The sequence below is a fragment of the Neoarius graeffei genome, chromosome 24, assembly GCF_027579695.1.
Source record: "Neoarius graeffei isolate fNeoGra1 chromosome 24, fNeoGra1.pri, whole genome shotgun sequence".
In the NCBI taxonomy this organism is placed as follows: domain Eukaryota; kingdom Metazoa; phylum Chordata; class Actinopteri; order Siluriformes; family Ariidae; genus Neoarius; species Neoarius graeffei.
The window spans coordinates 3,373,071-3,398,859 of NC_083592.1; the positions used below are offsets into that span (position 1 = coordinate 3,373,071).

Below are 25,789 nucleotides of genomic sequence, written 5' to 3' on the forward strand. Positions count from 1 at the left end.
ACACACACACACACACACACACACACAAAAGAAAACAAAAGCAACAAACAAAAAAAGAAAACATACCAACATGGTGTAATATCGACCAAATCAAATCATATCTACAGATACTTATGTTATGCAGATATACACACATACACATATCTATTTACAGTACCAAATAAACTCATAAATAATAAACAATGGTTATCTTTTTTCAGAATTGCTGGGGCTCTTTAGAGTTTTCTTGTTGAGACACAAGTGTGTGTGTGTGTGTGTGTGTGTGTGTGTGGTCAGTGAAACGGGCTCGTGCTCTTCTGACTGCGCCCGCCACTCTGCGCCCGTTTTCCCGCTGCAGTGCGCGCGCATTCCAGAGGCGCCCAGTGTGCGCATTTACAGCTGTTAAAGCCTCACACTGAGCACACCCGGGCTCACAGCACCACCGACACCACACACACAGCCTTCAGAGCACACAAACTCTCACAGGAGTCAGTGTGCTTTATTATTATTATTATTATTATTATTATTTAATGTTGCCATGGATTAGCTGTACGACTGGATCTACACCAGAAGGATGAGCTGCAGAACTTCTACAGATGATGAACAGAGCTAAAACACAAACTGGGGTTTTTTTTTTTTAAAGTGATTTTACAGGCGCGCGCGCACCAGACACGACTCACTCAGCACGCGGCTTTACAAACAAACAAACAAACAAACAAACAAACAAACAAACAAACAAACAAACAGGGTCGAGCAATAAGTAACCCGAGTGGTGCGGATTAAAAAAAAATCTGATTAAGCTGCGTTAAATTTTCCTAATTAACACAGAGAGAGAGAAAAAAAAAGTGCTCAGAGCTTCAGCAGCTGCGCTTCTCTCAACGGTACAGTGCAGGGACACGACACTGCGCATGCGCACGACTCGCTCTCCAGCTGAACCAGGAGAAGGCGCACTGCGCATGTGCATGATTTTTCTTCCCGAACAGGGCTGAACGAAGAGGGAAATTTAAAAAACGGTTTCAGGGTCCGGAGGAGCTGAACTACTGCATCTCTCAGCTCTCAGCAGCATCCTGAGCTCACTCCAGCAAAACAGGTGAGAATGGGTTCAAGCCCAGCTTTCTGTCTCCTGTACAGTGAGAATAGAAGCAGATGTGAGTGATGGTGTGAAGTGACAGCTGGAGGTGGATGTCAGGGAGAGGGTGAGGTTTGAGGATCAGAGATCAGCTCCAACTCTGTCGCTGCGCTTCTCCTCTCTTTCAGCATGTTCTGATTCTCATAGAGAAACTAATCATGTGCAGATCTGATGCACAACTTATGATTATGAAATTTTTAACACTTAAGATTTGAACTAGTTGAATATTAATATTACTGTTCGATTAACTGCAATCAAAGATTCTGTTTAAAATAATGATGCTGATTCGGCACCAATTTAATTCTCAGAGGAAGTCAGGTTTTCACTCTCAGTATTTTATTTCCGTTCTCCGTTTTTATAACAAAGCGTGCAGCAGAAGGTATTTGTAATATGCACCGTGTCCTGTGTTAGGAAATGATTGAAGCTGGTTGTACAGACAGGATGTCAGGACTGACGACAAATTCAGGACCTAATCAGAACTCCGCGCAGGACTACAGGTAAAAACACGAGTTATTACTTTTTCTTCCCTTTTGGATGATCACTGTTGCATTTCACCTGAAAAAGAACAGATTTTTGAGAATACTGAACTGAAGTCATTTTTTTTCTTGAGAACTTAAATTCTCTGTATACATACATAAAGAAGGGTTTTTTTAAAAAAAAAGTATTTAAAAACAAAAACAGAAAAGCCCATTTATCCTCTAATAATAATAAATTAATCAATCAAAAGACTGCATGATTTTTAGCAAAGACATTTTTTTTAAAAATGCAGATTTGATCAAAATTTTCTGGGTTTTTTTTTTATTTTGCCCATTTAATTTTCCTGCTGTATTTCTTCAAACCGTTCCTTCCTTGTTTTGTTCTGTAAACTGAAACGGGCAGTTTGTGAAAAGAGCGAGCGAATCATTTTTGGCCCTGAATGGACGTGTCAGAAAGCATCAGGTCCGAGGTGCACCACCTCCTCCCCCTTGTTTTCAGGGACACTTAACGGTTTGCATCAGTGAGCAAATAAAATCATCCCCTTTCCTCTTCACTTCTAACTTCACTCTAATTGCCGTCGGGTTACAATGAGACGTCTGAAATGAGAATCTTTTCTGAGGATGTGATGTAATTCTCCCTGATGCTGTTCAGTTTAATAGTGACAGTGACTTTCTTTAGTGTGTGCATTAATATAAACAGAGTATTTAATGGAATAATCGTGTTAAAGCCTAATGCAGGGCATCGATGCTGGGTTTAATTAAGAGTTTATTCCAGGTTTGTGTTGCATTGTCAGGGTTATAGTGTCGCTGCTCAGCTTGGAGAAGCAGCTCAGGGGTTAATGGCATGTGTCTGTGACCTCAACATTACATTTATATGTTGCTTTGCTCATTTCTTTAGAAATTTTATTTAGTTTGTTCCAAATGTTATTATAATAAGGAAAGCACGCTTTATTAATTTCCTGATGAAATACAGCAGTGTAGTATCTATGCATGGAGGATAAAATAAAAAAGCATTGGCTAACATGTATGAAAAGCTGAGCATGATTTCTGGATATCTGTAGTTTGTTCTGATTTGTTGGTAAAACAACTAATAAAATGTATATTTTTTTTAAACAAAAAAGTTCCTTGAGTATATTTCTGGACTGACACGTTCTGAACAGGTGGCCAATAGGAAGTCTTAAACAAACAACACAGAGGCTTCTTCACTTTGTTTCTCGATCATAAAGCCTGCGGTGTAGTGTTTCATTAAAGAATTAAGAAAATTAGATATAATGATGGTATGATGACGACCAGGTGTCATGCAACGAAGTGTCTTTTGTACAATAACAATAAGCCGCTGTTAAACCCTGTGTGTGGTGTTGAGGTGTCATTTCTGTGGCCAGTACCTCTAAGCTTCAGTCTAAAGTTACACTTGACTGTGTGTGTGTGTGCGCGCGCGCGCGCAGTGGATGATTATTCATAGCCTCTTTAATGGGGCAGGCTGGGCAGCCCGAGGCCACGTCCCGTATCTCTCCTCTCCACTGATGTAATTTATTCAGGTGACAGACAGAAAGTGTGCCTTATTTACCCCCCCCCGTCTACCCCCTCAGGCCTTGTGTAGCCCTCTTACAGCCCTGGGGGGAGGGGCAGAAGGGCCCGGCTCGGGGTGGAAACAGGACAGCCAAACAGATGGCATCCTATTTGTGTGAAGCCTGTCATTCCAGCAGATTAATGCAAGAGGGTTGGTTAAAGAAAAAGAGCGACAGACAATCAGGGGCTGGAGGGGAGGGAGGGAGGAGGGAGGAGAGGAAAACAATAGCGCCACGTGCCGTGGTGCAGATTTTGTCGTTCGCTGACACAATAGGTGATCATTTTTCAACGAGGCCGGACCAACTGTTGCAGACAGGCGCGAGCCCCGTTAACTGCGTTTCAAACGATCCGCTGTTTACGTACGATTCAGCCAATGGCTGACAAGCGCCAGTAGTCACCTGACTAAACTGTGTGGGGGGGTGTACTACAGTGTCTGCAAAAATAACCGAAAATAGTGAGGGTTGTCATAGTGACCCCAATTATTAGGCTCAATAGTGAGCAAGTGGAGAGGATTGGAGGGCCTCCCCCTCTCTCTCTCTCTCTCCCTCTCGTCTCCTCTCAGTGCTCCCTTGAAGCAATGTAAAAAAAATTTCTTATCTCAAAAGTAAACAATTTTTTTTCTGAATCCTTCAAGAAAAGGTGGGAAAATCATTATTATTTAATAATAATACAACTAAAAAGCATTTATTGACAATTCCTCATCATCACTAGTGACAACACTATCCATCCATCCATCCATCCATCCATCCATCCATCCATCCGGTCCTAATTCAGAACAATGCAGAATATTTTGCTGTTGTTTTTTTTAAAGAATGCACTGAATTGTTTACAAATACTGTATATTTATATCTTAATATATAAATCCTGACTTTGGAGTGCAAGATGCTTTTTGTTTTCCTCAATAAACCTTTGAGAGCCGTCCCTTTTTTAAATCCTCAATCTAAAGTGTATTACTTCCTTCATGCTAAATTAAGTGTGTGTGTGTTTAGGCTTCTGACCTCAGATGCGTCCGAGCTGTGTAAGTTTGACCCCGGTGACCTCCAGTCTCTGACCTGGCTGACCTCAGTGGACGTCCCTCGTCTGCAGCAGCTCCGCTCAGGCAGAGCCGAGTTCAGCATGAGCACTCAGGACCAACTGAACACAGGTCAGCGCGCGCGCACACACACACACACACACACACACACACACACGGAGTGTATATAGAAAACTTCATAAGATCCTGATTTTACCTGCGTGATTACAAACCTACAGCAGCTCAGCTGAGTAACATGAGCGCGGCTGGAGGAGGGACGTCCATGATCCATCTACAGAGTAACATGCAGCACAGCCCTCTGGGAATCAACAGCGTGAGTTACATTTGACGCACGTTTCTGTCCACAGCTCCTTTACTTCACTAGAACATACTGCACCTGCAACAGTATCCTGAGGCTCTGCTCTTGTTTCACAGATGCCGCAGTTTTCTCCCAGTTTTCCGTGTCCTGCCTCGGTCTATCAGACCTCCTCTCAGCAGGTGATGACTTTCTCCCAGTCCAACCAGCAGGTACTTCACTCAAACACCAGTCACGTCCTCAGTGTAGTTTATAGATGTAGAGTTTGGTTCTTATTTTGTTTCTAATCTAGTACACCCGACTGAGCCTGTTAACAACTTTAGGAGAAACTGATCATCAGCATCTGATATCGTGATATGTTCAGATATTTTTGGATAGCTCGAGAGATACTGAAATGCTTTAACCTGCCGCAGCCGACTGTTCTCCAACAAGGCTGGAGCCACCCTCTGCTCATCAGATCTTGGAAACTTCTTATAATAATATAAAAAGTCTACATGCCAGCACTTCATGCTGATTCATTCCTGTGCGTTTGCTGTGGTTTCAGTGTTCTCCTGGAGGACTGTACAGCAACTTCAACAACCAGAGTTTATTCACACAGCAGCAGATCCACACTCCACACAGCCAGGAGACGCAACCCAAAACCTTCCCCAAACCCATCTACTCCTACAGGTGAGACACTATACACATCTATCATACACTGTAAACAACTGGTGGTCAGTAGATGTCCACAGTCAAGCGTTTCCACACTTGGCATGATAAAGCCCGTCTGCTTCTCCGTCCCTCTCTAGCTGCCTGATTGCTATGGCTCTGAAGAACAGTAAAACAGGCAGTCTCCCAGTCAGCGAGATCTACAGCTTCATGAAGGAACACTTCCCCTACTTTAAGGTGATGTCATATAGAACTAGACAGTGTGTGTGTGTGTACTAAACAGAACCGATTTAGTAGAAATCTTACATGGTTTTAATTCTCTGGGACGGTCAGACGGCACCGGACGGCTGGAAGAACTCCGTGCGGCACAACCTGTCTCTGAATAAATGTTTCGAGAAAGTGGAGAACAAGATGAGCGGCTCATCGAGGAAGGGCTGCCTGTGGGCTCTCAACCCAGCCAAGATCGACAAGATGGAGGAGGAGATGCAGAAGTGGAAGCGTAAAGACCTAACGGCCATCCGACGCAGCATGGCCAACCCAGGTGTGTATCAGGAACGCGGTGTTTTAGTAATCAGATGAGATAACGGATCAATAAGATTTGATTTAACTGCGATTTTTTCGCCTGAATCTCTGACATTCCCCTCACGTCCTTACTCAGATGAATTAGACAAGCTGATCACAGATCGGCCAGAGAGCTGCAGGCGGAAACCGCTGGATCCTCAGCTTCCTCCTCCTCAGCCGGTTTTGTCTCTGCAGTGTCTTACTGTTCACCATCAGCTCCAGCTGCAGCTCCACACTCAGCCCCGGATAGCACCAACATCTCCGGCTCCTGCTCAAACACCACCACTCCACCCTGTACCTGAGCTCGTCAAACAACCACAACAACCACCACCACCACCAGCGGAGATCTTCAGTGTCCACAGTGATGTCCACTCTGAGGTGGATGCTCTGGACCCCAGCATCATGGATTTCGCTTTGCAAGGTTGGTGACATGAGAAATTGTTTTGTAGTTGAATTTTTTGAACGAGATAAACAGATGATGTCATAAACAGTGATAAATGATCTGATTTTTTTTTTTTTTTAATCAAAGATTACAAAGAAGTTTTTGTCCCAGTTGTGAGCAGGAACGTTTTGTGTTTGATAAATGCTAATACCATCCAACGGTGGCAAATTATTGACACGGTGTATTCTCTCGGTACAGCACTATGTAAGATTAGACAGACATTCTCCGCCCTTTGTCACGTCTCGTCAGTGTGAGATCAGTGATTAAGTGCCTGGAAGGTATCATACTAGTTTGAGATTAAAGCCCCTCACTCACTGCTCCTTGTTTATCTGCAGGAAACCTGTGGGACGAGATGAAGGATGACAGCTTTAACCTGGAGGCCCTGGGCTCGTTCAGTAACTCCCCCCTGCGTCTCTCTGACTGTGATCTGGAGGGTGTGAGCACAACACCAGTGTCCAGTGCTGCTGAAATTCCCTTCTCGGGCGTTTACACATCTTACAGCACGGTGGATGGATTCTCCAACCAGTACATCAGCACACAAGGCAGCAGCAAACCCATTGTCCTGCATTAAACACACAGTCACATGCACCAACCAAACAGCAAAGACCAGCTTTACTCCAAAGGACCAACAATGCACACTTTGGTTTTCGATTTAAAGCCAGAATAATACTAATAAAATAGTTTCTCATGACTGTATTCATGGACATCCTTCCTTACACAAACTACTAGTGACACAGAACCTTTGGAACTCGGATTGTATAAAAAGGGACATGTATGATGTTTGACACGAATCAGTCTCCAGTGCTGAGAGAAAAGTGAACCAAACAGCTCATTTCTAGAAAATTAGAAAATACACTGCCCGGCCAAAAAAAAAAAAAAGTCACCATTTGGAGTTAAATAAGCACGTACATACAGTAAAGAGCCTTCGATTGCATAATTACTGGCGCAATTAATGTGTTTTAGCTGGCGACAATTCTTTTGACCCGAACTGATGCAGTGAGTAGCTTCTCATTTCTTAAACAAAACATGTCAGAAGATGTGTCCCATGCTCTTGGAAAAGATGTTACTGCATTTCAGAAGGTCAAATTATTGTCCTGCATCAAGCAAAGAAAAACCTACCAAGAAGAATTTTAGCTAAAACGACTGGAATTGGGTTCAGAACTGACCAACTCATTATTAACACCTGGAAGGATAGAGATGAACCATCAACTTCGTGGAAAAAAATCCTGACTGACTATGATCAGAGATCACCGACATGCTTTGAAGTTCATCTAATCTCATTATCTCTAGCCGCTTTATCCTGTTCTACAGGGTCGCAGGCAAGCTGGATCCTATCCCAGCTGACTACGGGCGAAAGGCGGGGTTCACCCTGGACAAGTCGCCAGGTCATCACAGGGCTGACACAGACACAGACAACCATTCACACTCACATTCACACCTACGCTCAATTTAGAGTCACCAGTTAACCTAACCTGCATGTCTTTGGACTGTGGGGGAAACTGGAGCACCCGGAGGAAACCCACGCGGACACGGGGAGAACATGCAAACTCCGCACAGAAAGGCCCTCGCCGGCCACGGGGCTCGAACCCGGACCTTCTTGCTGTGAGGCGGCAGCGCTAACCACTACACCACCGTGCCGCCCCTTGCTTTGAAGTTGTATAGTTAAAAAGAAAAACAGTAGAATTCATAGCTATGTGATGAGAACTCACAGGATTGGAACTAAACAGCTGTGTGTCCATCAGAAACCCACTCATTAGTAAGACTAATCAGGAGAAAAGGCTTCGGGAGCATAAAGACCAGACTCTGGAGTGATGGAGAAAGGTCACGTGGTTTGATAAGTCCAGACTGACTCTATTCTTGAGTGATGGGCATGTCAGGGTAAGAAGGGAAGCTCATGAAGCTCCGCCCCATCGTGTATAGTGTCCACTGTATAAGCCTGGAGGCAGTGTGATGATCTGGGGTTGCTTCAGTTGGTCAGGTCGAGACTCAGCAACATTATGGGGCAATAAAATGAAGTCAGCGGACGATCTGAATGTACCAGGTTCACATCACATCGATGGATTTTTTTCTTCTCTGATGGCACGAGCATGAAATTATGGCTCAGATTGTGACAGTGGTTCAGGCAGGATGAGGAATCATTTTACACATGAATTAACCACCACAGAGTCCCGACCTTAACCCCACTGAGAATCTTTGGGATGCTGGGGAAGACTTTACGCAGTGGTTCAACTCTCCCGTCATTAACACAAGATCTTGGGGGAAAATTTAATACAACTCTGGACGGAAATAAATGTTGTGACATTGCATAAGTTTATCGAAACAATGCCACGGCGAATGCATGATGTAATGATGTAAAGCTAAAGGCGGAGCAACCTTTTTTTTTGGGCAGGGCAGTGTATATGAATGGTTATGTACATATGAGTCTTCCATATATACAGCTGAAGGGACCATTTGGATGTTGTACGTTTTGTTTGCACCATGTATTAGCAAACCAATATTTTTTTCCCCTTTTCCAGACTAGACATGTGCTGACATTACGCTATACAACTCCAACAGCTGAACATGAAATCACAATACTTACACTTTTTCACTTCTCCAAAAATAAGTAATCTTATTCTACAAGGGTTTGTAGCATAAGCACACTCACTCACTCACTCCTGAATAGAGCATAAGTAGGTGATGGTATTTTGAAGCGTCCACTCTAACCACACTGTCCATGTTGTATCAGTGATCAGCACATGCGTTTTCCTAATCAGTCTGTTAATTACGAGGTGATTCTAATGAGAGAAAATGACAGGTTGATATCCGGTGCCTGATCCCCTCTTCAGGTGCTTTGTGTACACTTTAAGCCTGTAACTAAGCTACTTCCTGTTTTATTAAAAAGGATCCACGGTGTTTTTATTTTTCACGTGTTTGCATGTTAGTGTTTTCTGTAGCTTCTGCTGTGTTGTAATTGGCAGAAAATCCTTCACTGTAATTACTGATTATTTATATTTATAAGCAAGGAAATGAAGAGTGGCATGGAGGAAACTGTGCTTGTTGTATCCAAGTATGTCCAAAACAATCATGGACGCTATCCGACAGCAAATCCTTCTACACATTAAAGGACTTCCCCAGCAACTTCTAAAGCATATCCATATATACAGTGGTGCTTGAAAGTTTGTGAACCCTTTAGAATTTTCTATTTTTCTGCATAAATATGACCTAAAATATCATCAGATTTTCACACAAGTCCTAAAAGTAGATAAAGAGAACCCAGTTAAACAAATGAGACAAAAATATTATACTTGGTCATTTATTTATTGAGGAAAATGATCCAATATTACATATCTGTGGGTGGCAAAAGTATGCGAACCTCTAGGATTAGCAGTTAATTTGAAGGTGAAATTAGAGTCAGGTGTTTTCAATCAATGGGATGACAATCAGGTGTGAGTGGGCACCCTGTTTTATTTAAAGAACAGGGATCTATCAAAGTCTGATCTTCACAACACATGTTTGTGGAAGTGTATCATGGCACGAACAAAGGAGATTTCTGAGGACCTCAGAAAAAGCGTTGTTGATGCTCATCAGGCTGGAAAAGGTTACAAAACCATCTCTAAAGAGTTTGGACTCCACCAATCCACAGTCAGACAGATTGTGTACAAATGGAGGAAATTCAAGACCATTGTTCCCCTCCCCAGGAGTGGTCGACCAACAAAGATCACTCCAAGAGCAAGGCGTGTAATAGGTGGCAAGGTCACAAAGGACCCCAGGGTAACTTCTAAGCAACTGAAGGCCTCTCTCACATTGGCTAATGTTAAGGTTCATGAGTCCACCATCAGGAGAACACTGAACAACAATGGTGTGTATGGCAGGGTTACAAGGAGAAACCACTGCTCTCCAAAAAGAACATTGCTGCTCGTCTGCAGTTTGCTAAAGATCACGTGGACAAGCCAGAAGGCTACTGGAAAAATGTTTTATGGACAGATGAGACCAAAATAGAACTTTTTGGTTTAAATGAGAAGCGTTATGTTTGGAGAAAGGAAAACACAGCATTCCAGCATAAGAACCTTATCCCATCTGTGAAACATGGTGGTGGTAGCACACAAGTCGTTCTACCAAAGAATGGTTAAAGAAGAATAAAGTGAATGTTTTGGAATGGCCAAGTCAAAGTCCTGACCTTAATCCAATCGAAATGTTGTGGAAGGACCTGAAGCGAGCAGTTCATGTGAGGAAACCCACCAACATCCCAGAGCTGAAGCTGTTCTGTACGGAGGAACGGGCTAAAATTCCTCCAAGCCGGTGTGCAGGACTGATCAACAGTTACTGCAAACGTTTAGTTGCAGTTATTGCTGCACAAGGGGGTCACACCAGATACTGAAAGCAAAGGGTCACATACTTTTGCCACTCACAGATATGTAATATTGGATCATTTTCCTCAATAAATAAATGACCAAGTATAATATTTTTGTCTCATTTGTTTAACTGGGTTCTCTTTATCTACTTTTAGGACTTGTGTGAAAATCTGATGTTTTAGGTCATATTTATGCAGAAATATAGAAAATTCTAAAGGGTTCACAAACTTTCAAGCACCACTGTAAGCTAGTACAGTATAATTTCAGAAATACCCTCATGTAGCACCAACTTAAAGTGTAAACCCACCATGTGTTCATTAACTACCCAAATACTGTACAGTTAAAAAAAAAAAAAAAAAGGCCGCAAAAACACCATGTGGGTGTGTGTGAACGTTTCAGCCATTTTATTTGAGGCATACATCATATGGCAGTCATCTTTTTAAAAACATCCCGATAAGACAGTGAAATTCAGGCACTTTATTAAAGACATTTTCCAAAATCACTGCTGATGTTTTCCCTCAATCCAGATGAGTCATGAAACAAACGGCATTATCATAAAGCTTGTGTGCAACTACAGCTATCACTAGTGTTCTCAATGTAAACGCTAACCATGCGATATATATAACGTGCAGATCTCTGTTGAAATGCTCCTAGTGTTTTTATTTTCAATTAAATGAGCTAAAAGGCATATACTGGCAGGTTTCTTTTCAAAATACGTATACACATTTAAAAACAACAACAACAACAACAAAAACCTATTAAACCTGAGTTACTACACAAATATACATTAAAAGTCCCCATAAACGGCTCCTACAGATTCAGTGGTTCTCCTCATAATACTGCTACTTGCATCAAAAACTACATACAAATCGGTTTGTTTCTTCGGCGTGTCAGTACAGTTTCCCTGAATTAACACTTTTGGAATTGTGCGCATGTGCATCTTAAAAAACACACCACTTACAGCATATTAATATTTTAACATAAAGCTTGATATTGTACATTCATTCACAATCGGGGTTAAAAACACAGGTTTGGAAACGGAACGCACTGCAGAGTTTAGCGTTTCTCCTGCTGAGGCTTTGTGCGTTAATAAGGGCCAAACTCAGCATTGTTGAGGCTCTGTAGAACTGAAGTGTGCCACCTCGGGTCTAAAGCTTTACAATCTTCATTGTGAAATAGTCATAATTATAATTAGTGTGCAAAATGTGAAAGGCAGACAGAGCTTATGGAAAGGAGTGAAGGTGCTTGGTTTTGTGCATTCAGTTCAAGGCAACACTGGTGAGTTTAAACATCTTACAAAATAGTTCGACAAAAATAACATCTTCAATGTGAAATGCCCAACGTGTGCACAATGCACTCAAGTGGCTTTGGCCATTATGTGTGCACTCTTTTTTGTCATTCCGGTTCTTACAGACAATATAGAAAGCATCCTTGTTTTGTCACTAATCTTTTACTTTCTTACCTACAGAAGCACAGGCATCCAGGCTAACCAATGCCCGCTGACTGGTGTGTTAATGCGTATTACAGTGTTAGCTGGTGTTGGTCGAGTTCTCCATGGTGGCCAGCAGGTGGGAAACTTTGGCCCTCTGAGATGGAGTGATGTTCTGAGCCATGTGGATGATGCAGTCCATTGCTGCTTCTGGATTCGTCTCCACAAGACTGAAATTACAGACACGGTTCATAAGTGACACTGCTCAGCTAGAACTTGCATTACACCTGGAATTAACAATGAGCTGAGTTGAATTAATTTGTTGTTTGTGGGTGGGGGGTTATAAGTGCCACATAATATGTTTGATTTATTTTGAAAAACCTTACACTATTGCAAATCATGGAACATTTTCCTCAGTTACCTGCAGACAAGATTGAGGTTGTTTTAATAAGTGTCTAAGGGCCTGTCATACCCCTTTTCCACCAAATCAGTTCCAGGGCTGGTTCGGGGCCAGTGCTGGTGCACAACTCGTTCAACTTGCGAGCCAGCTGAGAACCAGTTTGCTTTTCCATAGCTCGCGGTGCTAAAGGAGGACACGTCATTATGTCACTGTATACGTCAGTTACGTCGCTATGTTTGCATAAACCTTGGCGCGAATATCGAAGCAAAAACACGGAAGCAGCAGCAACAGCAACAATAATAATAATAATGGATGACTTCGCGTTTGTACAGCTGCGGCTTCTCGCCGCTTAAAAATGGCGATCTTCTTATTGCTGTTGGTCTTAACAACTCTGCCCCCCTGCTGACGTAAGTGGTTCTTTCCTCTGGCCCAGCAGAGAGTTGGTGCTAGCCTGGAACCGTTTTTTCTGGCCCCAGAGCCAGTTCTCTGTCAGTGGAAACAGAAAACCCAGTTCCAAACTAAGCACTGGCCCCGAACCAGCCCTGGAACTGCTTTGGTGGAAAAGGGGCATCAGTTGCCTGTGGATGAGTTTGAGGGCCTGTCAGTTGCCTGTGGATGAGTTTGAGGGCGTGTTAATTACCTGCATGTGTGTCTGAGGGTGTGTCATTTACCTGTGCATGTTTCTGAGGGCATGTGAGTTACTTGCAGATGTGTTTAAGGGAGCGTTAGTTACCCATCTATTTGTTTGAGAGCGTGTTGGTCACCCATCCATGGATTGCCACCTTATTACAGTGGGGGGTTCGAGTGCCCAAGTAATCTTATGAGCCATGTTGTTGGAGGGAAATTTGCCCCTAGTAGGGTCTCCCAAGGCAAACTGGTCCTAAGTGAGGGGCCAGACCAAGTGTGATTCTGAATACTCCTATAAAAAGGTCAAAATCACAATATTTCACCCTCACCCTGGAGTCCGGCCTGGGAAAGGGACACATCAGGTGAGTGCCTTGTGGCACTTGTGCCTTTACCCATGGGGCCCAGCTGTGGGTCTGCCCTCTTGTGGGCCCACAACCTGCAGGAGGAGCCATAGGGGTCCGGTGCATTGTGGATTGGGCAGCAGCCTTGGTGGTGTGAACCCTGGCTGCTGAAACTGGCATTAGGGACATGTTACCTCTCTGATAGGGAAGGAGTTTTGTGCAGGAGGTTTAGAGATTCCAGCTAGATATAGTCAGGCTCACCTCAACACACATTCTGGAATCTCCTGGAGATTAGAGGGGCTGAGCTCTATTCCACTCTGGAGTTCTGGACAAACTTCTGTGCTAATCAGGTTGTCCATAATGAACACCATGTTCAAGCATAAGGGTGTTTATAAATTAACTTGGCACCAGGACACCCTAGGTCACAGGTCGATGATCAATTTTGTAGCTGTATCATCAGATCTGTGACTGTATGTCTTGGAGACTTGGCGGAAGAGAGGAGCTCAGCTGTCAACTGATTACCACCTGGTAGCAAGTTGGATCAGATAGTGGGGGAGTATACCGAACAGGCCCGATGCACCCAAAATTATAGTAAGGGTGGGCTGGGAGCATATGGCTGGGGCTCCTGTTCAGGATATCTTCAACTCCCACCTCGGCCAGAACTTCTACTGCATTCCGAGGGAGGCTGTGGACATTGTTCCACACCTCCATTGTGGAAGTGGCTGTACAGAGCTGTAGCTGTAAAGTTGTTCGTGGCTGTCATGGTGGTAAACCCCAAACCCAGTGGTAAAGGGAGACATTAAGCTGAAGGAGTCCTATTGAGCTTGGCCAGCTGGTGGGACTCTGGAGGCTTCTGACAGATACCGGAAAGCCAAGCAAGAGAGAGACTCAGAGCAGAACTCTCCCATCACCATGCTTTGGCAGTTGCAGAAACAAAAACTTGGATGTGGGAGGAATTTGGTGAGGCCATGGGACATGACTTTTAGTCTGCCTCAAAGAGATTCTAGTAAACCGTCAGACAACTCAGGAGGGGGAAGCAGTGCTCATACTGTTCACAGGGGGATGGAGTGCTGCTGACCTCAACTAAGGACAATCAGGCAGTGGAAGAAATGATTTGAGGATCTCCTGAATGCCACAGACATGCCTTCCTTAGAGGAATGTGGACTCAGAGCAGAACTCTCCCATCACCATGGCTGACATCACTGACGTAGTTGAAAAACTCTTCAGTGGCATGGCTCCAGGGTGGATGAGATTCACCCTGAGCTCCTTAAGACTCTGAATGTTGTTGACATGCCTTTTCAACATTGTGTGGAGGTTGGGGACAGTGGGGATTTGCAGACCGTGTTGGTGGTCCCCACTGTTAAGAAAAGGGACTGGAGGATATGTTGCAACTTTATGGAGATCACACTTCTCAGCCTCTCTGGGAAGGTCTATGTCAGAGTTTGCCAAACTGGTCTACATGTGCTTTGTGGACTTGGAAAAGGCATATGACCGTGTCCCTAGGGGTGTCTTGTAGGGAGTGCTTTGGGAGTATGGGGTACTGGGCCTGCTGCTCTGAGCCATTTGGTCTCTGTCTAACCAGAGCAAAGGCTTGATTCGCATTGCTAGCAAGTCAGACTTGTTTCTGGTGGGTGTTGGACTCCACCAGGACTGCCCTACATCACTGATTCTGTTCATAAATTTTATGGACAGGATTTCTAGGCATACCCAAGGGGTCAAGGGTGTCTAGCTTTGTGGGCTTAGGATCGCATTGTTTTTTTTTTTCTCCAGATGATGTGGTCCTGTTGGCTTCATTGGCTACACTGGAGCGGTTTACAGTCAAGTGTGAAGCAAGTGTGAAGCTCCAAGTCTGAGGCCATGATTCTTAGCCAGGAAAGGGTGGATTGCCCACTCTGGGTTGGGGAGGAGTTCTCCTCTGAAGGGTGTCTGATCTCACTCTTAGAGACAGGGTGAAGAGCTCAGACATTCAGGAGGGGCTCAGAGTAGAACTGCTGCTCCTCCACATCAAAAGGAGCCAGCTGAAGTGGTTCAGGCATTTGTCTAGGATGCCTCCCGGACACCTCCTAGGTGAGGTGTTTCAGCCATTTCTGACCAGGAGGAGACCCCAGGGCAGAACCAGGATGTGCTGGAGAGATTATATCTCTTGGCTGGCTTGGGAATGCCTCCCTCAGTGTCCACCCACCTGTGGAGATGGCCGGGGATTAAACTGCTGCCCCTGCAACCCGGACAAGCGGTGGACAATGGATGGATGGTGTGTTGGTTACCTGCGGATGTGTTTAAGGGTGTAGTCCCTCTTCAGGTATTTGATGTTTTCTCTGATAGCTGACCGCAGCCCTTTCTGCTGTGAGAGGTGTTTCTCCAGCCACTCCACCACCACTTTATTACTGTCCCACAGGTAAGCCTGAACAATACATAAAGATTAACCAATAAAGACTTCATCATGATGCTCCAATGACTAAAAAGCATGGAAAGATACCAAAAACCAGATACTTAAACAAGTCAGAAATGCTAACTTTGCCAACAAGCCTGTTAAGAGCTTTAGGGATCTCTCTCTCTATACAGAATTTATTTTTCTAATAACAATAAGATAAAATTTAACATAAATGCAACAACTATAAAAAAAAAGCATCACTATAAAATCTTAATATGGTGTTTGGGTTTTAAAAATAACGTTTCATAGTTTAATAAGTAAATATTTCAAACTCCAAGCTTGTGGCTTTTGTCACTTTTGTTCTTAGAAAATTGAGAAGGTATTTTATTATCATGAACAGAGCTTCTTGTCTCACTTTGACCGTTCCCTCAGTCTCGATGAACCAGCGACGCATCATGGACTTTATATGGCCGTTGCTCAGGTCTCTGTTGGCCTGCAAGATTTCCTTCTTCACCTTCTCCTCCAACAGGAGGCGCCGCAGACGCCAGTAAAAAAACGTCCGCGCATTCTTCCAGTCCAAGATATCCTGCAAAACACATGACCAGGGCAAACCACCACCATTTACACAATCCGGAGATAAACAGCATTACGAACGCTCCGATTATCAGCTTTGGTTGAGATACGTAGTCTACATCAAATACTTCAGACTCAGGAAATATAGTTGTGTGTTAGAATTGCTGCAATCAATCAATTATACACACACTATCTTTTATTAAAAGCATTAACCTGCATTACATGTTCATTTTTTCAACAAAGCATGGAAAAGGAGAGATTATACCCAACCCTAGTTGGTTTAAAAACCCTGTCAACTTATTTGCATTCCTGAATACACCACTATTCAATATTCTCTGTAAAACCCGGAATTATATGTCAGTTCAGTTTATTGTCTTTAATTTATACTTTTACTTTTTTTTTTCGTTTCCGTTTACGGTTGAGAGTACGTTGTGCGCATTCTGGCTGCCGCTTCTCACCAGAGCTTTTTTTTTTTTAATTTTCTTTCTTTTTCAATTTTCATTTTATTTATTTATTTTTTCTGTGTTTGTGTGTAGTTTGATGTTTGTTTGAGTGTTTTGTCCGCCGGTGGTGGTGTAGCTCCGGACCCAGTTTTGGGCGTCGGTTCCCTCCAGGCCTTGGTTCGCTGTGGGTGATGCCTGCGCTCCCAGCTGTGGACTGCAGTGGGCTCGTTGCTCATTTAACATCGTGGTTGTCCAGCACTCTGCGCTTTAACGCTTGGCGTGATGTTCCGAGCGATGTTGCTCGGTGGCGTCGCAGCGGCTGTGCAGACGGTTTGGGACACACCAGCGCTCTGCGTGGCGGAGCTTCTTTGCTCGCTTTGTGGATCCATGGCGTGGTGTTCGAACGATGTTGCTGGCGGCGTCGGTGCTGGAGATGTGGGACTCGTTTTCGTGCGCCTTTTGGTGTGACTGTGGCTGCTACACCACGGGAATTACATCCTGACCCCTACTTGGTGGACTTTTTACTTTTTATTATTTATTTATTTATTTATTTTTTATTATTATTATTTTCTTTATTTTTTTTTCCTTGTCTATAATTGTAAAGCGTCCTTGGGTTTCTTGAAAGGCGCTATATAAATTTAACTTATTATTATTATTATTTTATTGCTAGCACTGACCAAAGACGTTTATGCTGCCATTAAGAGGTCACTGCCAATCACTCTGATCAGACACAGCAAATTCTGACTCAAAGAAAATGATTAAAAAGTTTGTTTTTTAGCTGCTAACTACAATTAACCTGGAGTTAAAGACACATTTCTTCAATCCATAGCATCACAAAAGTTTTTAATTTTTGTAAAAACTTTTTTGGCTTTAAAGTTAAGAACTTGTACACTAAGCTTGACTAATTATCCAAGATTGCAGAATACGTTACCGTGATGACTCCTTTCTCCTGCATCCTCCCAGGTGTGTCATGGAGGTCGACGAACTGTATGGCCACCTGGTGGTAGATGGGCAGCAGAAACTCCTCTCTGCCTTTGAGCTGAGCCTCCACATCACTGCGGTCCTTATCTGACAAATCTGGAGAACCTGACAAGACAAACAGCACCAATACAGAATGAATATAGAGCGAGCGCACGCACGCGCACACACACACACGAATGTCCACTCACTGAGCTGCTGGACCAGCCGGGAGTACTCAGGGTCGAGCCTCCTCATGGTCTTCAGCAGATCCTTCCTTCTGAACTTAATCTCCACCGTGCCCTCTGGTTCTAACACACCTCCCCTACACACAGGGATATAGAGTGAGGTGTGCATGTCAGGAAATAGACTTGAAGAAGCAATAAAATTTAAATAAAAACGGTTTCATGAACTCACCTGCTCTCCCTGTCAGCATAGAGCTCCATATACTGGGGGTTGATGGTGGGGTCGATCACTACCCATGATCCTCCTCTCAGCTCAGCATGTGGGGGGATGTAGACCAATACGGGCTGACGGAACTCCCTCAGAGCATCCACGATGTATGCACCAAATTTTAGCACCTGGTCATACATGTCTGACAAACAGGAAGTTTAAATATTAAAGCATATATGCAGAGCCATGGCCTCACTTTCGTTTATAAATGCCTTGAGACATCAAGAATGGCACAGGAATAGTTTTAAGCGTTAATAATAAATCTAATATAGTAATTTTTACGATTAAAGTGATTTATATAGGTAGCGGTCTGAGTGAATGACCTTGACGTCCGTAACGTCACAACAGGAAGTCTATCGGTCTCATCGCCATTTCCGCTATGCTAAAACACAGGGCTGACTGCAATGCCAAACCTCCATTTTGAGCTAATTTATCGCCATGCCATGTAGATGTGTTGCTGCAGCTGCCAGCAACACGACAGAAGGTGGATTTACGTTGCATTCATGGCCCAAGAATGTTCAAACTGCAGAGATTTGGACGCGTTTTGCAAGAAGTTCACGGATTGGGCGCCTATGAAGTGGTCTCTCCTCTGCTCTGCACATTTTACTGAAGACTCGTACGAGACCTCTGATCTGTTGAGGAGCGTTGGCTATAAGCCCATATTGAAAGAGGGTGCAGTACCAACATTTAAAGAAAAAGAAAACTACAAGAAAAGTATATATATATTTTTTTAAAAACATGGATGCAAACGGCGCGCCTTTTGGCGGATGCCGCCTTTTTCACGGCTGTCTGGGGGACTTGTGTGAATCGTGCAGATCCGATGAGGTTTTTTTTTTTTTTGGGGGGGGGGGGGGGGCGTTGGAGCGTTGAAACATAGGAAGTATGAGAAGAAAACAGTAAATCAGAAAGCTGCACACGTAAAGCCAATTATGTAACTTACGTAACTTACGTTGGACTAATGGAAATCCTTGCGTGTGCAGTGAAGTGCAGCCAGCAGCAGATAATGGCGCGCAGCCAATTGGCTTTATGTGCGCAGCTTTCTGATTTACTGTTTTCTTCTCATACTTATACTTCCTGTTTCATGGACTGTAACGGCATTTGCTTATTTAGTAATTTTAATACAGAATTTACTTTGATGAAATTATAATCAGACACTCCAACGCCCCCCCCCCCCAAAAAAAAAAAAAAAAACCTCATCGGATCTGCATGATTCACACAAGTCCCCCAAGACAGCCGTGAAAAAGGCGGCATCCGCCAAAAGGCGCGCCGTTTGCATCCATGAAAAAGCAAAAGTTCAGTTGCACCAGTCCTCCTGGAGTGTGAGCCAAGGGTTGCTGCTAAAACTGGTGACATCCCGTTCCGTCCCGGGTTTTAGTAATTGCCTGAGCCGAGCAGTAATAGCGGAGTACTCCGTATGAAGAGAACGGAGAAAGAAAGAGTGGAGCAGCCGTCTGATTTCTAAACTGGATATCGCTGCCATCTCGCCCTTACGTGGAAGAAGCGAATGAACGGAGAACTGAACGAACAACTGAAAGTCAGATTGTTTCAAAACAATCGGCCACAAGCTCGGCCTTCGAGAAGCGAGAACACAGACGGGTAAGCGCCGACTCTCATTCGGATACAAAAACAAAACACGTTGTTTCCCTGCATTTAGATTAATCCATGTAACTTGTATTGTGTGTTTAAGTTAGCGGTATAAGATTATTTAATTTGCTTCAGAATGTGATTGTCTCAGTTCATCTGATTATTTAATGAGCCTTTTATGTTTTATCAGTGAAAATGCATGCATGTACAAGTATGTTGCATAAGTTATAGCACCCATCCTGTTTTAATGAGAGTCAACCCACAATCAATGACGTCAAATCAGTGTTAGTGGAGCGAGTCGGTAACGCCATTTCTTACTTTTTTATTGATATGACTTTGGTCTATAGCTGTAAAAGGCCTCGGCCTTAAAACCGGTTCCTGCTGTGACGTCATGCGCTCAGGGCTGGCTGGGCTGGCTCAGCAGGGCAGCGCCAATCACAACTTTGCGGTTGATTTTAACTCTCAAAAATATATATTTTTTATTCCAATTTATGCAGCATACAAGAGTCAAGGATGGAGATACTATCCACTCGGAAATTTATTTAAAAATAAAGACTCTGCGTATCTGCTTTAACAACACTGACTACTTCATCACTGCTGAGAGTGTTGTCCTTGTTTTTCAAGAATCTGCGTTATTTCAAATAATATAAAATAATTACAGGTCCTGCACTGGACAGTTAAATGCATTTGGTGATGTTAGAGTAATCAGCGACTTTGCACTTTTGCACCTTTCATGCCGCCGGAGAATCCTCTCCAGTTGGCAAAGACCATGAGCGGAAGGTTCTCTCTGTTAAAGTCCTTCATGGCCTGAGAGGTTTTATAAGCTGAGTCCGGAAACCACACCTGCCCCGCCTGCTGGACAATCTGATAAACACACACGGGCAGTTAGTGGTCTATATGGGTCAGGCACAATTTATTACACAGCTCCTTGAGTGCACAAAGCAGAAACACCACTATAAAGCCTGTTTAAATGCTCTGAGGATTCAATCCACATTCACACGAGTCAAAAAGCAAACACTTCACTGCAGTTTTGGGGTTTTTTTTGTGTGCGTGTGTCACTCACCCTTGCCTCCGAGTCCAGATTGGCTGGATCTGCTGGGATGGTGACCTCAACAGTCCGTGTTTCCACAGCGATGACCCCGAGTGGAATCCCTCCCAGCCTGCATCACAAAACAGATTTCAGTGAATAATAAAATATAATATCTGGTCGAAAGGTAAAGGGAACTGTGGGTAATCTCACCTGGCCCTGCCCACCACCACAGTCTGAGCCCAGGTAGACATCACCTCCATGAAGGTGCCATGATCGAAAAACCCACTCTGCCACGCCCCTCTCACGACTACAAACACGATGAATAAAAATAGAATTTTTTTTTTTACAAATATCTGTTTATTATGTACAATTACACAGTGATCATGCACTGTGTGGTCTACACACACATTATAGAGAGCGTGCACGTGACATCACAAGGTCACGTGATATTTGTTTATCTGCCATCTCGGACGGCAAGGCCACGCATAGAACTTAGACGAGCCCGTTCTAATTATCAAGTGTGTGGGAGTAGATCTTTCGAGAATGGTTATATCTTGTTCAGCATTTGGTTGTACAATAGACAGGGCCAAAAGGAGGGCCTGTCATTTTATAGATTCCCCGCAGACGAGGAGAGACGCGCAAAATGGGTGTCCGCTGTGCGAAGAGAAAACTGGAACCCCAGTTCTACCAGCCGAATTTGTAGTGAACACTTCACATCAGGTAGGTGCAATCATCTAATTCAATACTCCTAGTACATCTGTTAAGTTGATTTTCGGATTGAATGATAGCTGCATACTTAGAAACTAGACAGTACAGTGTTTGTGGCCGTCAGTCCGCTTGATCTCTAACATTTAAAATGGCTATGCCGAGCCCTACTACCCTGGCCTAGTCTATGACAATGTTTTATCTTTTTGGCTCATATATGCCTTTGAAAGGCCAATCCATAGTAGGGATGGCGAAAACTTAAAAAAAAAAAAAAAATCTTGACCGACCACCGAGCCTCATTAGCCGGTTAACCTACGAGTTTAAACAGGGATGCAAACGAATCATTAGTTTTCTTTTTTCAGCCATGTAAAAGTTTTCTCCTTTACCTGACATGTTTCGATGGTGTAACTTCCGTCTTCATCAGAGGGTCACCCGGATGTTGGTGTGTGACGTGCTTTTATAATCAGCTGATGTTATGGAGGTGTGACCTCCCTGTCTGATTTGATTTAATAAGACGACATAATGAACGTAATATATCTAGGGATGCAAACGGCGGATGAGCCTTTCACGGCTGAATCGTGCATATCCGATTTTTTTTTGTGGGGGGGGGGGGGGGGGGGGTTTGGAGTGTCTGAATAATTTCATCAAAGTAAATTCTGTATTAAAATTACTAAATGAGCAAATGCCGTTACAGTCCATGAAACAGGAAGTATGAGAAGAAAACAGTAAATCAGAAAGCTGCGCACATTTGCGCAACTTCCGCACAAACGTGCGCAGCTTTTTGATTTACTGTTTTTCAGTAGCCTAGTAAACTAGACCCACCCGCCTAGCGGCCAAAAATATTTTTGCCTAGCGAGTGGGTCTAGCCTCGCACCATATAAACAAAAACACCCCGGGCATCAAATCGTGCCCGCCAATCACAACGCAAGGTTTTTGTTTGGATTCTTTGGGCGGGCTTTTGCAGGAGTGACAACAAAGCTGCGCGACGCTGGAGAAAGCGCAGCAGGAAAGATGGCTACGGCTAGTGAACAGCGCGCGTTTGACTCCGCTTTGGAATCAGTTTTAGAAGAATTAGACTTGGAGTTTTCGTTGAAACATGAGCAGGAAGAGGCTCTCCGCTCATTCCTTTTCAAGAAGGACGTTTTCGCTGTTTTGCCGACCGGCTATGGCAAAAGTCTGATCTACCAGCTGGCTCCGCTCGTAGCCAAAAGGATGGGGCTAGTTTGTGCAGTACGAAGAATTAATAAACAGCTTTGAAACATTATTTTTTGATTGTTTCTTATTTTCCCGTTATTTTAAATTTAAGGGAAATTATTTCACCAAACACCACTAAATAAAAACTCTCAAAAACAGTTTAAGCAAACCCTTGAAAAACACTTGGAAAAAAAGAGTGTATGTTAAGTATGTGGTACAGACTCCAAACTTGTGGTCATTATCTCCAAACTTCTTAATAGCTAGAACCTGTTTATTAATTAATACGCATTTTGAAAAATTATTTATTTCAAGGTCTCCCCCACTGCTTTCTGTCGCTCTGACTACGTCACAGTTGCGCTGATTGGTCAGAGCGTTGGCCTATAGAGATCTTGCAGTCACGTGACCGGAAAGTACACAACCGCCATCTTGTCGGTCAAAAACACCGCTGAATACTGCTGCACTCGTGTACAGAATGGATCAATTTCAACCGACGGACTACACGGCTCATTTTTCTAATGAACAGATAACTAGATATATGTCTAAAATAAACGATCTACAGATTTGTGACCCTTATGGCTTTCCGGACGGAGTTTTCACGACCGGATTTTGAACTGCCAGCGGAATACCCGGACGTGTATGATTACCTCATTAACTTTCCCTCGCTGTTCAGTGGTGAAGCACTGCGTGCTTATAAATCTCTGGACAGTTATCTTTACAGAAATTCAGGATTTGTCAGCGACTCAGATGTGGCATCTTGTAAACAAGAATCCTCACTGGATGGGTAAGTCACTTAAGTATTGAGTATAGCACTGACCAGCCGATTATAGAATAGAATAAGGTAATTCCAAATCGTCCGTCTTGTTTACATGGATCTGGCGTTGGAGAGGTAGAGGCTTGGCAGTGGAGATTTGAGTGGCTGTTTTCTGAGCTTAGTCAACAGGCCGGCTCTACAGCCTGGCTTCCGCTCCCGACACCGCCTCCTTCGCTTTGCTTCCAATAACAATCCACGGAGACCCCGCTGGTCTCGCTATCTCGTCCGGAATGTTTTTTTTTTTTTCTCGTCCGGAATGTTGTGCATGTGATGGAAATCGCTACAAACCGTCATTTTCTGCTGGAAACCAATGTCCAGTAAGTCCATACGGTTGTAGTGGATATTGAAGTCCGGTACAGACGAACAACACGCAAAAATACACACAAAAACATAAAAACCGTGCACAGGTAGGGAGAGCTTGTAGCCACAGCCGTTGTAGTAGAATTGTATATAGTAGGGTTTTCCAGAAGAAAAGGTAGAAGTAAAAGCAGAAGTAGAAGGCGGAATATGGCGTTTGACCGACACGATGGGGTCTGTCACAATCTGGATCGGCTGCGACATCACATGCAAGTGCTCCATAAGCACAGAGACAGTTTGAAAGACAGCGGGTTGTTCAACCCCCACCCTTCAGAAATGTCTACGGATCGAGGCCAGACTAAATATTCACATTTAGTCTGGCTTGCCAGGCTAGTTTTTCAGACAAAAACATACATATTTACAACCCTGTCATTATCTGGAACTGAGTTTAGATTTCGAACATTCTTACGATAAAACGTCCTGCACAGTCTCTTTATGATAAACGCCTTAATGCCACTTACCCGTGAGGTTATCAAGTAGACATTCTTCTAAGGAACCTTCCAGAGGTATAGTTGGGATACCCATCCCGCAACAAAATATTTATAAGCTTCCAGGCTCTTGTAAGCTTTGAGGGCTTTGCCAGTGTAACACGATTCACGATTAACGAGAAAATTGTAAATGTCGTGGTAGGCCAGATCGGGCAAATCGCCGGCACTGCAGCTCCAAATTTCCCTGAACAAGGATTGCGGCAAGTTGTACGGATCTGCAATCCCCAACCTGGAACACTTTTCCACGTAACGCTGCCTCACGTCACCTTCAAGATGCTGAACAAACTTAGACAAGATGTAGATGGGGTATTTTCCGAATTTTCTTGGGGATTACTCCCTGGATCCATTACGCTCGCGCAAGGTAAACAATCCTGAAGCCGTCCAATATGGCGGAGTACACACGTGCGGGTCACGTGACTGCACATCCTCTATATACAAATTTTTTTATTTAATATACGTCTTTACTGTGTGTGCATTTTTGCTGATGTTTACAGTTTGTCTCTTTTGAATCGCAAGCTTTAGTGTAGAGTTTTTTCATAATATATATGGTATATATAAAGACTACAGTTAACAAGGTTAACAGAAATGATCAACAGCGCTGTAATAACGCCTCTCACTGGGATGGGGACGTCCAGAGAGCATCCAGCGAGGGTCATAGGGAGCCTTGGTAGGGATAAACTCGATCTCTCTGTCCACTGGGTCAGTCGGGGGCATCAGAGGTGCAGGATTGTGCTTATCCTAACACATACACACACACACACACACGTGTCATATATGATTTAAAAAAAAATGTATACTGTGACAATACGCAATTAAGTGACACCATTCAGTTCAACACAACGCAGTAAAACACTACTGACAGTATTGTGTTTCAGTCCATCGGTTTTTAATATTAATGTTTAATTTACACACAAAAACCTCAGTAAAGTGAAAAGCACATAAATAATTCACGTCTTTGATACGGCAATAACCCTCTGTGTGTTTAGCTGATGCCTTCGTTTTGTTTCTTCTCTTCAGGATATTCCCCCTCAGTCTGAAACTGACCTTTGGCATGTAGGAGAGCCACTGCAGGATTGTGAAAACACCTTCGAAGTCGTCTGGTACCGTGGTGTGCGTGACTCCGTTGTTGTGCATGATCTGCACGCCGCCCAGCTGGTTGTTAGAGGTGTAAACCTCACGACCAAGAACCTAAACGAGCAGAAGAAAAATAAGAATAGAAAAGAAAAGGGTTTCCACAAAAAAAACAAATATATACCCATTCCACATAATCCATATTAACAACGTTAGTAGAATGAGAGACGGTACGTGTACACAAAGTCAAAGGTTATAATAACGACCTGTCTGTATCTAAATCACGCCGTTATCTGTATGATAAAGCTTTAGGACCTTGTTTAGTGCTCCTGCTCCAGTCAGGATGATGTGGGAGTTTTCTACTTGGATCACTCTCCGTCCTAGTCGAACCAGGTACGCGCCGATGCCTATCGCCCGACACGTCACCTACACAACACAAACAACATTATCGACACAGCCCTGGAATTATAACACAACCAGCTGTGCCTA

The 25,789-nt window shown here is 43.6% G+C and overlaps 2 protein-coding genes across 6 annotated transcripts in view; one reads left to right on the top strand and one right to left on the bottom strand.

Moving 5' to 3' along the window:
* Positions 1–1,522: 1,522 nt before the first annotated feature.
* Positions 1,523–6,703, top strand: foxn4 (forkhead box N4). Its single transcript, XM_060907256.1, has 9 exons — positions 1,523–1,605; positions 4,143–4,297; positions 4,405–4,499; positions 4,601–4,693; positions 5,026–5,150; positions 5,270–5,366; positions 5,463–5,670; positions 5,788–6,111; positions 6,468–6,703. Exons 1-9 carry the CDS (start codon positions 1,523–1,525, stop codon positions 6,701–6,703), a joined length of 1,416 nt encoding a protein of 471 aa, XP_060763239.1.
* Positions 6,704–10,843: 4,140 nt separating this feature from the next.
* acacb (acetyl-CoA carboxylase beta) overlaps positions 10,844–25,789 on the bottom strand; it is a 59,409-nt gene continuing 44,463 nt past the window's right edge. For all 5 annotated transcript variants that reach the window (XM_060907809.1, XM_060907811.1, XM_060907812.1 and 2 more), the window contains 12 exons: positions 25,616–25,726; positions 25,274–25,417; positions 24,847–24,967; positions 20,885–20,981; positions 20,708–20,804; positions 20,373–20,508; positions 18,025–18,202; positions 17,820–17,932; positions 17,582–17,736; positions 16,050–16,220; positions 15,528–15,664; positions 10,844–12,125 (listed from right to left, as the gene is read on the bottom strand). In XM_060907809.1, coding sequence (XP_060763792.1) covers positions 11,996–12,125; positions 15,528–15,664; positions 16,050–16,220; positions 17,582–17,736; positions 17,820–17,932; positions 18,025–18,202; positions 20,373–20,508; positions 20,708–20,804; positions 20,885–20,981; positions 24,847–24,967; positions 25,274–25,417; positions 25,616–25,726 — 1,590 coding nt within the window. In that variant the 3' untranslated portion in view covers positions 10,844–11,995. The remainder of the gene's footprint in view (positions 12,126–15,527; positions 15,665–16,049; positions 16,221–17,581; positions 17,737–17,819; positions 17,933–18,024; positions 18,203–20,372; positions 20,509–20,707; positions 20,805–20,884; positions 20,982–24,846; positions 24,968–25,273; positions 25,418–25,615; positions 25,727–25,789) is intronic.

Excerpts from the sequence above, each read along its gene's own strand:
- foxn4 (XM_060907256.1), top strand. The coding sequence starts at position 1,523 with ATGATTGAAGCTGGTTGTACAGACAGGATGTCAGGACTGACGACAAAT. Across the intron at positions 4,500-4,600 it reads GCCCTCTGGGAATCAACAGC|ATGCCGCAGTTTTCTCCCAG; the intron begins GTGAGTTACATT and ends CTTGTTTCACAG. Across the intron at positions 4,694-5,025 it reads TCTCCCAGTCCAACCAGCAG|TGTTCTCCTGGAGGACTGTA; the intron begins GTACTTCACTCA and ends CTGTGGTTTCAG.